The sequence below is a fragment of the Rana temporaria genome, chromosome 5, assembly GCF_905171775.1.
Source record: "Rana temporaria chromosome 5, aRanTem1.1, whole genome shotgun sequence".
Classification (NCBI taxonomy): Eukaryota; Metazoa; Chordata; class Amphibia; order Anura; family Ranidae; genus Rana; species Rana temporaria.
In genome coordinates, this window is record NC_053493.1 from 166563430 (window position 1) to 166578450 (window position 15021).

At 41.2% G+C, this 15021-nt stretch overlaps 1 protein-coding gene across 1 annotated transcript in view; it reads left to right on the forward strand.

Moving 5' to 3' along the window:
* Positions 1-15021, forward strand: part of ADCY1 (adenylate cyclase 1) — a 536332-nt gene that overhangs the window by 148141 nt on the left and 373170 nt on the right. The window contains exon 3 of the mRNA XM_040353333.1: positions 60-178. Within this exon, the coding sequence (XP_040209267.1) occupies positions 60-178 (119 nt within the window). The remainder of the gene's footprint in view (positions 1-59; positions 179-15021) is intronic.

Sequence of the window (15021 nt, forward strand, 5' to 3'; positions counted from 1 at the left end):
AGTTTGTATCAAATAAAAATCAGAAACATTTAATTTTTTTTTTTTTTTTTTTTTTGTAGGAACGTCTTTTAATGAGCCTTTTACCCAGAAATGTTGCCATGGAAATGAAAGAAGATTTTCTGAAGCCACCTGAGAGAATTTTCCATAAAATTTACATTCAAAGACATGACAATGTTAGGTAAGATTGACATTTAAGTGTAAAACATTATTACAAATATAGTGACATTCATTCATTTTTTTTTTTTTAACAGAAAAAAGGTTTATTAGACAATTCAGCATTACAGTTCACTCAGTTTACAGAAACACGACATAGAGGTTCAGTCAGCAGAACGTCCATGATCATATGAGAAATTCCCGCCTATCCACTAGTAAGGAGATACAAACTTTAGCTAAACTTCAGTTTAACACAATAAACAGCTCATATCATCAACTCCCTATCATGTCTTTCATTACAAATATAGCATGTATAAAAAAGAACTGGGGGTGGGGGGGAACAGGAAGGGGAGGGGTGAGGGGGGAAAGGAGGAGGAGGAAGGGGAGAGTGAGGGGGGAAAGGAGGAAGGGGAGGGGTGAGGGGGGAAAGGAGGAGGATAAAGGGAGGGAGGGGGCTGTGGAGGGCGGGGAGGAGGGAAGACCACTTCCAGAAGCGACATTATCAGACGTTCAGGTGGGTGGAGGGTCAGGAACATGACATGCATCCGTCCATGCAGATCATATCTTATCATATTTTCCCGGACACTGTCTACTTTCGTAGGTCAGCCGGTACAGAGGCAACACCGAGGTCACCGACCGCTGCCAAGAGTCATGCGTAGGAGGATCCTCCGATTTCCACCTCAACATGATCTCACGTCTAGCATAGTATAATGTGAATGTCAAGCATAGTTTACAGTATATACCCCCCTCTACATCCTCCATATGGCTCAGCAATAGAAGTTTCAGGTCACCCTGTATCCTAATCTTGCAGATATCACTGAGGGTGGAGGCCACAGCCGCCCAGTAGGGTTGGAGTCTGGGACAAGACCAGACCATATGCCAGAAAGTGCCAAACTACATTGAGATTTAGATGTAAACGTATACCAAAGGTGATATAGGTGATTGAAGACTTATCTATTGTGCATTATCATCTTCCTCTCTGTTTGGAAAAAAAAATTTGATTATCGAATTGACCTGAGAACAAGTGTTAGCATTTATTCACCTACACCAGACACATTCATTGTTTCACTCTATATGCATTGTTCATATTAGTTACTTTGGGCCAGATCCACGTACAGCGGGCATAACTTAAATATTGGGATTTAAGTTACACCGCCGCAAAATTTCTACCTAAGTGCCCGATCCACAAAGCACTTATCTAGAAATTTTCAGCGGTGTAACTTAAATCCGTCCGGCGCAAGGCGGGCCCAATCTAATGCGTACTGCGCATGCTCCCGACGCGATTTTCCCAATGTGCTTTGCGCGAAGTTACGTTGCGCCGAGTTTTGTGAATCGCGATGGGTAAAGAAAGTTGTGTCGGGAAAAAAAAGAGATGCGGCGGGAAAAAAAAAAAAAAAAAAATTTGACAGCGTCGCGGGAAAGAAGGGTATACTTTTACAAGGTGTACTAACTTTACACTTTGTAAAAGGTAACCTATCTTTGCGTTTGCAAACTAACAACTTACGGAGACTTCACAAATGGAAACCGCTTCGTGGATCTCCGTAAATGCTAATTTGCATACCCGAAGCGGAATTTCGATGAGAAATGCCTCCAGCGGCGGCCGAGGTACTGCATCCTAAGATCCAACAGTGTAAAAGTATTACACCTGCCGGATCTTAGGAATATCTATGCGTAACTGATTCTGTGAATCAGCCGCATAGATAGAAACAGGGATACGACGGCGTATCAGTAGATACGCCTGCGTATCCCTTTTGTGGATCTGGCCCTTTATATCCAGCTATTTTTACTACTTGTGTGCTCTTCATAATACATTTTGGGCTAAGCATCATCCTTTTTTTTTTTTTGGTTTCGTCCTTGAGGGTATAATATGCAGAGACATGTCAGTAAATGAAATGTAGGATTAAAAGGGTGGAAGTCATGAAAGAGTAGCCAGTAAGTGAAAAGGCTCCTTAAAGTATTGGTAAAAGTGAAATCATCGTTCTTTTCTAATGTTTGGTGTTTTTACAGTTAAAAAGTAGTCCTTCATATTACCCCCAGCTGCCTTCAGTAGTGAATTATTATAGTGAGGTTTGCTAAAGTAATGACATTTCAAATAGGAGGGACGCTCGTACAAAAGGGCATCATTGTTCAGGAAGGCCTAGTGCAGCATGATGCATAAATGTAACTTGGAGCACACAGATTAAAGTCCTTGTTGTAGAACACACTTTATATTGTTAGAAGGTAAACGTAATCCCAAAGGAAATATTTTGACAATTCTACCTTATTTATGCAATATCTATCATGCACAGCACCTATAATACAGAGCTTCTCGAACACTGTAGAGCCATCTTGTTCATCTATGCTGGAACACATGATAGCAGTCAAAACTGTAAAGCCCTGTGCACACGATCGGATATCTGATGGAATCTAATCCAATGGATTTTTTTCATCGGATATCCGATGAAGCTGACTTTCATCAGTCTTGCCTACACACCATCAGTCAAAAATCCGACCGTGCCAAAACACTTAGACGAGCCGGAAAAAAAAATGAAGTTCAATGCTTCCGAGCATGCGTCGACTTGATTCTGAGCATGCATGGATTTTTGTCCGATGGAGTTCCACACAGACGATCAGATTTTTCTATCGTTTTTTTATCCAAAGGAAAAATTTAAAACCTGTTCTATTTTTTTTTATTGATGGAAAAAAAAATGATGGGGCCCACACACGATCGGTCTGTTTTAATCGGACAAACCGATTGTGTGTACAATGCTTTAGAGCCAGTCTTGTATGGTAACTACTGGCCTCAGCCTGAAATCTCTTTGCTCTTCCAAAATATCTTGCTCAGGAGTACACTATTGAAGAGGGTTCTCTGCAGAAATTGATGGTCCCTGTGGTGTACCCAGCCACTTCTTGTCTTAACAAGATACCAATACTCCCTGTAAAGGATAATACTATGTCCAAGGACCCAGTGAACAGAAGGTTAGAGGTCCTCTTTCGGGAATTATTTTCCTTGGTGAGCCCTGCATGCAATCAGCTGTTGCCTCCATAAGGTCTCTGCCAGACCCTTACTATCTGGACGACTTACTTGGATGGCCTGAGGTCCTAGCTCAATGTTAATAGGTCATCTGTTCACCATCACCTATAACTTTTACCTGTGGCCTTACGCTACTGGGTGAATGGCGTAGATTATATGCTTGGCCACATCTCCAGAATGAACCTCCTTTTTGTCCATCTCAAAAGAATATTTTGATTCAAATGCTTGTCAGCAGAACTCTCTCACAAAAAATAGCTCAAGTGACTGCCTTTGAAAACACCTGTTTAATCCCTCCTTGAATAACCACATCAAGGATTGTGCTGGGGATAAGAGTACTCTCCTCCCACAGAAGAGGCTTGTGCTTCTGCCAGTAGACCTATTCCTGGTACTAGGAAAAGTTCTTTACATTCCTCTCAGGTCTCCAACCTCAAATCTAAGTCTGGAACACACATTTGTTGAAAGGTGTTGATTTCCATGCCAAGTCTGGCTCAGAGTCCTCTTCAAAATGATGCAACCCCCGTCTGAGTGGGATGATGTCTTTTGGCCTTTTTGACCTACTGATCCAAAAAATTATTTAATGTTTGGGTCTAGAATTTCATTCCCATTGACTAAAACTGTTTTCAGACTGCCTCCTCCCCGCTTCATGCTCTTAAATTTGTCTCATTCCCTGTCATGATGGAACAATCCTCTTGTTGCTGGAACACTTTCAGGCTACTACTCCAACCTGCTCACAGTTCCCAAGCCAAATGGAGGCATTGGACTCTTTCTGGATCTAAAAACTCTTAACTTGTTGATCAAAAGTTTCACATACATGGTAATTGCATCTCTACTTTTGCCTCAATGGACATCCAGGATATTAACTTACATATTTACATTTCTCCTCCTCCTCCATCAACACTATTTGTGGGTTTCTGGGGCATTTGGCATTACTTATTTGGCCCTTCATCTGGCCTGTCCAACAACCCCCTTTCATGTTTTCACTAAAATGCTAGTCCCAATCCTAGCTATGCTCTAATAGAATGTTGTAGTTTAACTGAATAATCTCCTGTTATACAAGTCCTCTCTATACCTGTCAGCCAGTGTTCAGCAGTCAATGCTGACTCTGCAGAGATTCTGTAGCATCTGCAATTTTTGGAAGTCGTTGCTGGAACTAGCTCACCAATAAGAGTACCTGGACCCAGAGCCACTGCTTAACTATTTTGTTCTCGTAGGCAAGACAAGCTACTTGCACTGCCCCCACATACGCACACAAAAAATAAAAATAACATTTAAAAAAATTAAAAACAGAAAATATTAAAACAATAAAACATAAAACTGCTAAATGTGTTTTAATTTGCAAAAATAGGTGCCATAAGATGTTATGTTATGATATTACCATGATGATACTATTATTTAAAAAAAACATATCATTTGCAGTCCAAGTACAAATAAGCCTAATTCTGGCGATAGGGAGGGCATAAAAAATTATCATGAGATCTCATATTATTTGGAGATGAAGATAATATTAGTCCTCTGGGATGAAAAGTCTTAAGTGTAAAAATCCAGCATGATTCTCTTGATTTAAGTTTATCATACTGGTCATATTACTACTAACTAGTTAATTGTTCTATGGGTGTTACCCTCAACTAAGTGTGTAAGTTACATAAAAACATTTTGATGTTCCATCTATGCTTAACCTCCCTGGCGGTATGATTCTGTCTGGAATTACGTACCAAAAGCGGTACAATTATTTGCAAGGAAATTTGGTGTTTTATACTGTAGGCCTGTAATTCTTAGGAATAACTCACTTAAATCTGACCAAACAAGAATCTAATAGGCATCCCGGGTATGACATTTTTTAAAAAACAAAATTATAAATTATAATATAATAAATAATTATAAATAATTATAACAAATAATAATATAATTATAATCTACAGTTTGCAGGGAGAAAGAAAGGTTTTTATTATATAAAATGACATGTAGGACACTGGGCAGACCACTAGGGACAAGGGGGGTGTTTTTTTTTTTACATACAGTACTGTAATCTATAAGATTACAGTATACTGTATGTATAGTGTTTGTTTACCTTTTTGAATTTCGGCGCCGTTCTCCGCTCCTGTGCATCGTAACGTCGCAGGGAACGGAGATCGGCGGCACAGGAGGACGCTGTGTGAATCGAGCGAGGTCCCGCTCGCTCACACAGCGCGGTGACATCGCTGGATCCAGGACAAGGTAAGCCAGCGCACGCTGCAGGCTCTGTATAGCCAGCCCGAGCGTGACTCGGGGTTACCGATCGTAACATGAAAAACCCACCCCGAGTCACGCTCGGGAATACCGCCAGGCAGGTTAAAGGATCAGTAAAGATAATTTTTCTTTTTTTAAATAACAAACATGTTATATTTACCTCCACTGTGCAGCTCGTTTTGCACAGAGTGGCCCCGAACCTGGTCTTCTGGGGTCCCTTGGTGGCTATCTCGGCTCCCCACGCAAGAACTTTCCACCTTCATGCGAGCGAGCTTGTATGGTGGAAAGTCCTTGCAGGCGCGCTCTCGTTATGCAGCGGTGGCCATAGCTGCCGACTGTATCACTCAGCCCCGCCCCCCGGCACGCCGCATCATTGGATGTGCTTGACAGCAGCGCCAGCCAATGGCTGCGCTGCTTTCAATCCATCCAGTGTAGCCAATCAACAGTCAGGCTGAGAACCAAGGAGGATGACGGGGCGAGCATGGGACTTTCGAGGGCTCAGGTAAGTAAAACGGGGGCTCGGGGTGCGGTACTGTCGGATGTTTTTTCACCTTAATGCATAGGATGCATTAAGGTGAAAAAACATTTACCTTTACAACCCCTTTAACAGTTCTGTCTTAAGTTTTTGGGTTGTCCTTCAAACATATCGTAGGCCACATGTACAGTCCAATGAATAGATGACAATATCAGTCAGTATCACACGTGAGAAATAAATATTATATTGGGTAAGAGATCATCACATATGTTAATATTTGCAAGCTCTTTTGTTCTAATGTTAATGAGCTTATAAAGCAGGCATCTAGGATAGTTAAATTTGTAGCTTCCATTTACAGAGTTGTCAGTGTTGACAAAAAGATCTCTTTTTCCGCGTACACATGATCGGTTCATCTGATAAACGGTCTGATGGACCGTTTTCATCAGACGAACCGATCGTGTGTGGGCCCCATCGTTTTTTTTTCCCATCGGTGAAAAAACTTAGAACCTGTTTTAAAATTATCTGATGGTTAAAAAAAAAGATAGAAAAAAACGATCGTCTGTGGGGAAATCCATTGGTTAAAAATCAACGCATGCTCAGAATCAAGTCGACGCAGGCTCGGAAGCATTGAACTTCATTTTTCTCAGCACGTCGTTGTGTATTACGTCACCGCATTCTGACACGATCGTTTTTTTAACTGATGGTGAAAGACTGATGAAAGTCAGCTTCATCAGATATCTGATGAAAAAATCCATCAGACCGTTTTCATCGGATGAACCGATCGTGTGTACAGGGCATTTGAGTTTTTTTTTGTTTGTTTTCTTGGTTATTTATCTGAAGGGAGCTGATTTTTGTTATTGGTTTAACCTGTCAAAGTATTTGTATGGGGTTTTTGGAAATTCTGCTTTCATGTAAGGATCCTGTAAAATTATGTAACGGTTCATTTTAAGGGCCTTCTTGATTTTCTATCTTCCGCATTGTGTTGAGTGATAAACTTGTTTTTTTTTTTTCATTTTAGGGTCTGAAAATAAAAGGTCATCCCTGTTTAGTGGCTTTTGTTTTTGTATATTTCATCAGTCTCTGGTTAACGTTTTTCTCAGAATTTAAAGGGTAACTTATTTTTGTAGGGAAATAAATGGCAAATAAAAATATATATTTGTGACTACTGTCTCTCTTAAATAGTACACTCTAATCATGATTTAGGTTACCATATCGCATTGAGTTTTAGAGAAAAACCATAGTGCTGCAGATTCAAAAAAAGGAAAGCTGATTTTTTAATAACATTAAATGACATTAAATTACAATAGTTGTGTGTGTGTGTGTGTGTGTGTGTGTGTGTGTGTGTGTGTGTGTGTGTGTGTGTGTGTGTATGTATGTATGTATGTATGTATGTATGTATGTATGTATGTATGTGTATATATATATATATATATATATATATATATATATATATATATATATATATATATACACACATACAGTTGTATATGCTACAGTATACATATATATATACTGTAGCATATACAACTGTATATGTGTGTGTGTATATATATATATACACACACACAACTATTGTAATTTAATGTAATTTAATGTTATTAAAAAAACAGCTTTCCTTTTTTTTAATCTGCAGCACTATGGTTTTTCTTTAAAACTCAATGCGATATGGTAACCTAAATCATGATTAGAGTGTACTATTTAAGAGAGACAGTAGTCACAAATATTTTTGATTGAAGACGCAGAACGTCATATACCCCGCAGCAAACAAATTTTGTAGCTGAAGGCCAGCTGCGGTAACAGTATGTTTGACCGCTTTACATTACTGGAGCACCAGAATGTGGCAGGACTGGTCACGGAAGCCGGATATGGTAACAGTCCAGCAGAGGTCATAGGAGATGGTAATGGTGGCAGACAAGCAGCCATTGCAGAGCTAGTAATTATGGTAGCCCAGCAGCATGGTAGGAGCTAGTAATGGTGATAGGCCAGCAGTAGTGATTTGGCGCACTAAACTGTACCGCACTGATATGTGTGCTTCAAACAAAGGGCAGCTTTGCCGGTACCTGGAATAAAAGATTATGCTAGTAGTTTACTAGTGGTAGTAAATCAGTAGGGGCAGCAGTTATTTCCACCAGCAATCCCCACTCGCTGTTTTGTGTTTGTTCTCCGCTGCGCGGATCCAACCCACACCCTTCTTCTAAAATATAAAAAAAAAGTTCCAGGCAAAATTATATTCAAATAAAATATACTTTCCTAAAAAAAATGAATCTAAAACAATAACATCCCAGCCCTAAAACACTATGAGGTTGATTTACTGAAGGCAAATAGTCTGTGCAAATTCCAGTTGCACTCTGCAAGTGCAGAGTAAATGAGGAAAGCTTCACTTTTATAAGAATACCCAATCACATGCAAGTAAAATAAAAAATAAAAAAAACAGCAATTTTGCTTGAACATGATTGGATGATGGAAGTCAGCAGAGCTTCTCATTTACTAAGCTCTGGAGCAACTGCTCTTTGCCTTTAGTAAATAAACCCCTAAGCATCAATCCTATTTTTTATTGTTTTTGTAGCCTAACTAAATGAAAGTAAAACTAACTGAGGTTTTTGTTAACAAACACAAAAGGTAGTTCTAAAAAAGGTCTGTTGGGTCTATGCACTGTGAAAATAAAGGGGGATACACAATACTATGTAACCCATCACACTGCAATTCCCAGTAAAGTAGTACATTACAGAATATTGAGCACAGGGGTGGGGGTATTACACACTAAAATTCACCACACTGCAACATGAACAGAGTTGATTCTGTCAATCAGTTGGAGATCCCTACCATCTCCATTGTCTCGTGGTGTCAGGAAAACTCGTCCGAATTGATTCACGCTAATAGTATAGAAATGAAGCAGCAGAAAGAAATTGCATATAGTGCTTTTGAGAGAGGCACATCTACACTACAGAAAGATATGCTTTGTTTAAATTTCATGTCTGAGGTTCACAACCAGTTTAATGTAGCACAGTGCAGCACTCTCCCTGTCTACTCCAGATCTCCACAACACACACCGACAAACGGCTCCCCATTATGGGCACTTCTAAGTCACATGACAGCAGTTCAAAGAAATGCATGATTGAAAATTGGTTGCTAGTCATGCACAGACTGCAAATGAATCGAGTTTGGGTCAAACTCATATTTGACCCAAACCTGTAACTGATCCCAGTGACTCATAATGATGAATCAATTGGAACATCATGCCATCGTGTAACTAGCATTTTACTTTCAGTAGAGATTGCCATTAACATAAAGAAAGTAGAGGTGTGACGTGAAGTAGAAAAAATTATAATTTACACTAGTACATGATTGGATTTTTAAAATAAATACAGCTTGATCGTATTTATTATCATTTACTCTGCAGTGTGAACATTTACAAAAATTGCGCATGTACAAAGATTGAACCTCTTCTCTGTTAGTATATAAATCACCCAATGACTATTAAAATACATTGTTTCTCCCCACTGGGAGTGCAGGAAACCACACCACGAGCAAGCATAAATATGCAAGGAAACATTTTTAAATTGAACCTAATGTGAGGCAACAGTTAGTAACTAGTAACTTATGAATACCAAGACAACTGCATACCTCTAGTACTGACCCACTGACCATGCTTAGAAATTCAAAGAAACAAAACCAGGAAATTACATACACAACTGAACAAGTAAATACATTTCAATACAACAATCCAATATAATATCAAGACTTTTGATACCTGTCTTGAAATTCTCTGAGGTTGGGTTCACACCTATGTGAATTGGATGCGGGTTTCCCTGCATCCAATTGGCAAAGCAGGAGAATGTGACTGGCTGTCTACCAGCTTCGCATATCTCCTGGGGGGGCTGCGGAACGCACTACATCTGTGCGTATTTGGCTCTGTTTCAGGGCTGAATTCAGGCAGAGATTCGTCCCTGATTCGCCCCTGAACCGGAGAACAGGGACACACATCGTTCCTGTGCGAGCCGCAGACGGTTTTAGTGTGAACCGAGCTTTAATCTCTAAAAGCTAACAACTTCATGTAATTCCTTACTTACAACTAATATGATATACCTCATACTATGCACTACATTTCCCACTGAATGGGGAGGGGGGCCATTGATGTTCAAAGGGTTGGGCAGAAGATATACAAGAAATGTGCATAGTACCAAAACCGACATGGAAGGAAAACTGATGTTGCGAATCACTTTTCAGCCAAGATAACAGTAACATGGATATTACATTTTAAACACTTAAAAAGATGTATAAGGCTTCATGTACACGGGACGTTTTGACAACTGCTCCTGAACGATGTAACTTGACAGATAGTAACCCACGTTTAGCTGCGTTTTGCTGCGTTTGCGTTTAGAAGCGGTTACATTTTTTTAACTGCCCAAAAAACGAAAAATACCTATAAAGGAAATGCTGCTAAACGCAGGTTACCACGTTTAGTCGCGTTTGGCATCTGAAACGTGAAAATCTGTGGTGTCTGAACCCATTTTTTTGCTTTCCAAGAAATGCTGTTAAATGCAACTACCTAAAAACGGCAATAAACGAGACTGTGTACATGGTCACATAACATTAAATGAGTTCAGGGGCAGTTGAAAAAAGCTTTCAACTGTCTCTGAACGTACGATTAGCAGCGTTGTCACAAGAACAAGAGGAAAGGGGGAATCTTTCAGTGGGGACACCTGTGCTGTGCTGGTGACCACTGTCTGACCACTGTCTAAGAGGGGATGTTTACGCATCATGAAAAGATCACCTATTACTGTCCTGAAAGCTCAACCCACCCAAGCTCAAACGGGGTAAGGCCTCTGGAAAATCTGGTACCCTAAACAACCCTTACATAACCTGTTATCTCTTGATAAGTGGAGCGTTGTGCCCCAATATGATTTACAACATGGCACCATCCCAGCAGCAGTCGCCGGACCCCTCTCAGTCTACCTGAACCACCAACTCTGGCTTCAGCCTCATCACAGTGCCAACTCACTCACAGGGACTGGCTCGCCCAAACTCTCTGAACCCTGGTTATAACAACCGAGGGTTCACTAACCTCATCCCCCAGGTCATGTAGTCCTTTCAGTGCCACCTCAATGGAGGAAACGAACATCTGCTAGCTGCTCCAAGCCCTCCCGACCAAGACCGATATTCGGCAAATGATTGATCCTACGGGAGGAAATGGAAGACTAATACCTAACAATGCAATACACATGTACTCAACAAGACAATAGGTACTCGCCACCCACGTGCACTCGCAGTCCATGTGCACTCGCAGCTCACGTGCACTCGCAGCTCATGTGCACTCACAGCCAACGTGCACTCGCAGCCCACATGCACTTACAGCTCAACTGCATTCACAGCCCACGTGCACTCGCAGCCCACGTGCACTTGTGCGGGTCCTGTCATCTATGAAATCTGGCAAAGCTTCCAGGCCTGAAGGGCATTACAAGACTTTCTCCGATAAATTATCCACAGGTTTACAGCAGCAAATAATTCCCTTAGGTTCACACTTACCCGCAGTCTGCAGGCTGGTTGCGGGTGCAGGAATCCACCCTGCAGCCAAATCGCCGTGCTCTTAAGAAACGCACAGGGCTTCAATTCATTCTGAACAGCACCCATATGCATGTCAACCGGGCAGCGTGTTTGGGGGTTCGGGAACCACAAGGAAACCTCATGGTCAAAAACACCATGCGTTTTCGGTTTCCCTGCAGTCGCTTTTTAAAAAGGTGCGTGCACCTTTTTCCTGTGTGAAACATGGGCACAGAAGCCCAATCAGATGAATGGTCTGCCGTGCCCAAGCAAATGTGGGCTGCTCAACCTGCACTAGTGTGAACAGAGCCTTAGAGACGGTCATGATTTCCAGAGGTCACTTTGCAGGCTCACATGCCCATAGAACAGTGAGGCAAGGATCCGTCAATTTACCCTAGTTACTGTTCCATATAATTGTTGAACGGTGATCTAAAAAATGTTATGAAGATTTTGGCCTCTAGAATATTACATCACTTCCATTTCTGGTACACCTAGACCAGTTGGGGTTTACCTCTGACAGAAAATTCAGGGACATTAAGCAACATGTTCTGAATGCAATACACTACTCTCCAATGCACCACTTGCCCTTAGTGCTTCTCTCTGCTGATGTGAAGAAAGTTTTTGACAGGGTGGCATAGCCATTCCTCCAAGCCACCCTGGACAGGAATGAAACACTGGGTTTCGGCACTCTAACCCATCGGGCCGTGTCATGGTTAATGAGGTGTATTCGGACCCATTACCTATGCGTAATGGAACACAGCAAGAATGTCATGTGTCTCCTCTTATCTTAATTTTGATGCTAGAGCCATTATTAAAGCGGGGGTTCACCCCCAAAATTTTTTTTAACATTACATTCAGGCGAGTTGTTAGAATGACAATCGGCTGTTTTTTTTTTTAAATCCTTGCCGTACATACCGTTTTACATATATATGTTCACCGCGGCTTCCGGGTATAATCTGCGGGACTGGGCGTTCCTAATTGATTGACATGCTTCCGACTGGCGCATACAGCGCGTCACGAGTTGCCGAAAGAAGCCGAACGTCGGTACGCAGGCGCGTATAGAGCCGACTCGCAGTCTGGCTTCTTTCGGCAACTCATGACGCGCTGTATGCACCGGTCGGAAGCATTTCAATCAATTAGGAACACCCAGTCCCGTAGATTATACCCGGAAGCCGCGGTGAACATATATATATAAAACGGTATGTACGGCAAGGATTTTAAAAAAAACTGCCGATTGTCATTCTAACAACTCGCCTGAATGTAATGTTAAAACATATTTTTTTTTGGGTGAACCCCCGCTTTAAGAAAAATGTATGCACATCCAGAAAATAGGAGGATTAATACTTAAGGCCCTTACACACTATCAGTTTTCCTGCAGGTTTTTCTCTTCAGGTTTACCAAAACCATCTAATATGAGGTCAACCGTTAAGGACGCGTACACACGGTCGATCCATCCAATGAGAATGGTCCAACGGACCGTTTTCATCGGTTCACCGCTGAAGCAGACCGATGGTCTGATGTGCGTACACACCATCAGTTCAAAAAACGATCGCGTCAGAACGCAGTGACGTAAAACACACGACGTGCTGAAAAAAACGAAGTTCAATGCTTCCAAGCATGCATCGACTTGATTCTGAGCATGCGCGGGTTTTGAACCAATGCTTTTGTGTACTAACCATCGGTTTGGACCGATGGTCAGCCATCCATCGGTTCGATTTTAAAGCAAGTTCTCTAATTTTTGTCCGAAGGACAACAGACCGATGGGCCGTACACACGGTCGGTTTGGACCGATGAAACTGGACTTCAGGCCGTTTTCATCGGTTTGGACTGACCGTGTGTACGCGGCCTAAGAGTTTCAATTTGTATCCAATCAGGCAGGCCCTTGCACTACATTGTTTTGGTAAACCTGAAGAGAAAAACCTGCAGGAAAACTGATAGTGTGTATGGGGCTTAAGGGAAGGGAACATAAATTAGCTGCTTATATGGATGATTTAATCTTTGTAATTTCCCCTGTGATCTCCTTACCATCCCTCTTGAGAGAACTTTGCCAATATGAAATTTGATTGAACTTCTAAATTACTCTAAATCAGAGGCTATGGGAGTGGATGTTGACAAACCCTTACAGCGACAGATAGCATCTCAATTTTACTTCAAATGGACTTCTTCCCACATACATTATTTAGACATAAACATCCCACAGAACCTACAGAGATTGCTCAAACTCAATTTAGACCTCCCAAGACTAATCTATTTATATCAAACTCTCCCAATAAAACTGCCCCTGGATATCTTGAATATTTATATGGGCACTTTGTAAAAAGGCAGCATGGTTTCCCCACACTGCACTTGCGGTTTCCGTGTGGACCACAATTTCAGAAAAGAAGCAGGGACCTTTTCTCTGCATTTTCTGAAGGCACAGCAGTCTGTTTAAATGAATGGACTTCTGTGCCCACGCAAAGCACCGCCCACAGAGCCTCAGAAGTGTGAACATAGAAATGCACATAGGCTGTTAACTTTCACAGAAAATAAGAGTACTTTTGCATATACATGACTTGATGATGGAAGTCAGCAGAGCTTCACCTCATTCACTAAGCTCTGGGGCAAATTCCCTTGCAAAGCAAGCAGTCTATTGTCAGTTTTCACAGAAGCAACTGCCAACTTTAATTTTAAAAGACGAGAACCCCTGGAAAGTGGGTTGGGGGTAAGGACTTGGCAGTGCCACACACTTTGATTACATTTTTAGTAAGCTTGGTGAATTCAGCTGGCTAAGTGAAAGGCTAGCACTACTTGCATGCTGACTAAACCACACCGTCTACACTATGCAAGGAGATGAGAAGGTGTGTCCCTCCTGTAGGTCATTCTGTTATTGGGTCTAATTTATAGCATGGCTACAAAAAGTAGAGGAGAGCTAATGCTGTAACTTGGAATTTGATACCTGCTAGATACATGTGGTAAATATAAAATATTTATATGTAATATTTCAAATTTAAAAGGTAATATATGGTAATGTTTTTATGTTTTACTATTGTACATAATAAATGCAAAAAAAGCAAAAAAACAAACAAAAATATAACCTTTAGGCCCCATACTCACGACCAAACATGTTTGCTGAAACTGGCCCGCGGACCAGTTTCAGCATACATGTTTGGTCGTGTGTAGTTACGAGCGTACAGAATTTCACCGTACATTTGCCCGCCGGGCCGTTTTTCAGCAGACATTTATTTCCAAACTTGTTTTAAAACCGTCCGCTCAAATCCTGTCCGAACGTACATGTTTGGTGGTGAGTACACAAAACCAACGTACAAAAACCCCGCGCATGCTCAGACTAAATGAGGCCACGGGAGCGCTCGTTCAGGTAAAACTCACGTTTCTTTGGGATATGGCACATTCGTCAATAGAAAGATTAATTCTAGCAATAGAACACTGAAGCAAAACACACAATAACCAATGCTTGATGCCGTCGTTTTATTCATTCTTCTCTTGCTATAACTAATCAGTTATTTAGCTCATGTTATTTCAACTGAGTTGTTCCATACTGAAAAGTGACATTTGTTAGCTGTGATGTAGTAAGATTTTAGCAAACTTTTATTGGCCCGACGTATCATATTTTTAG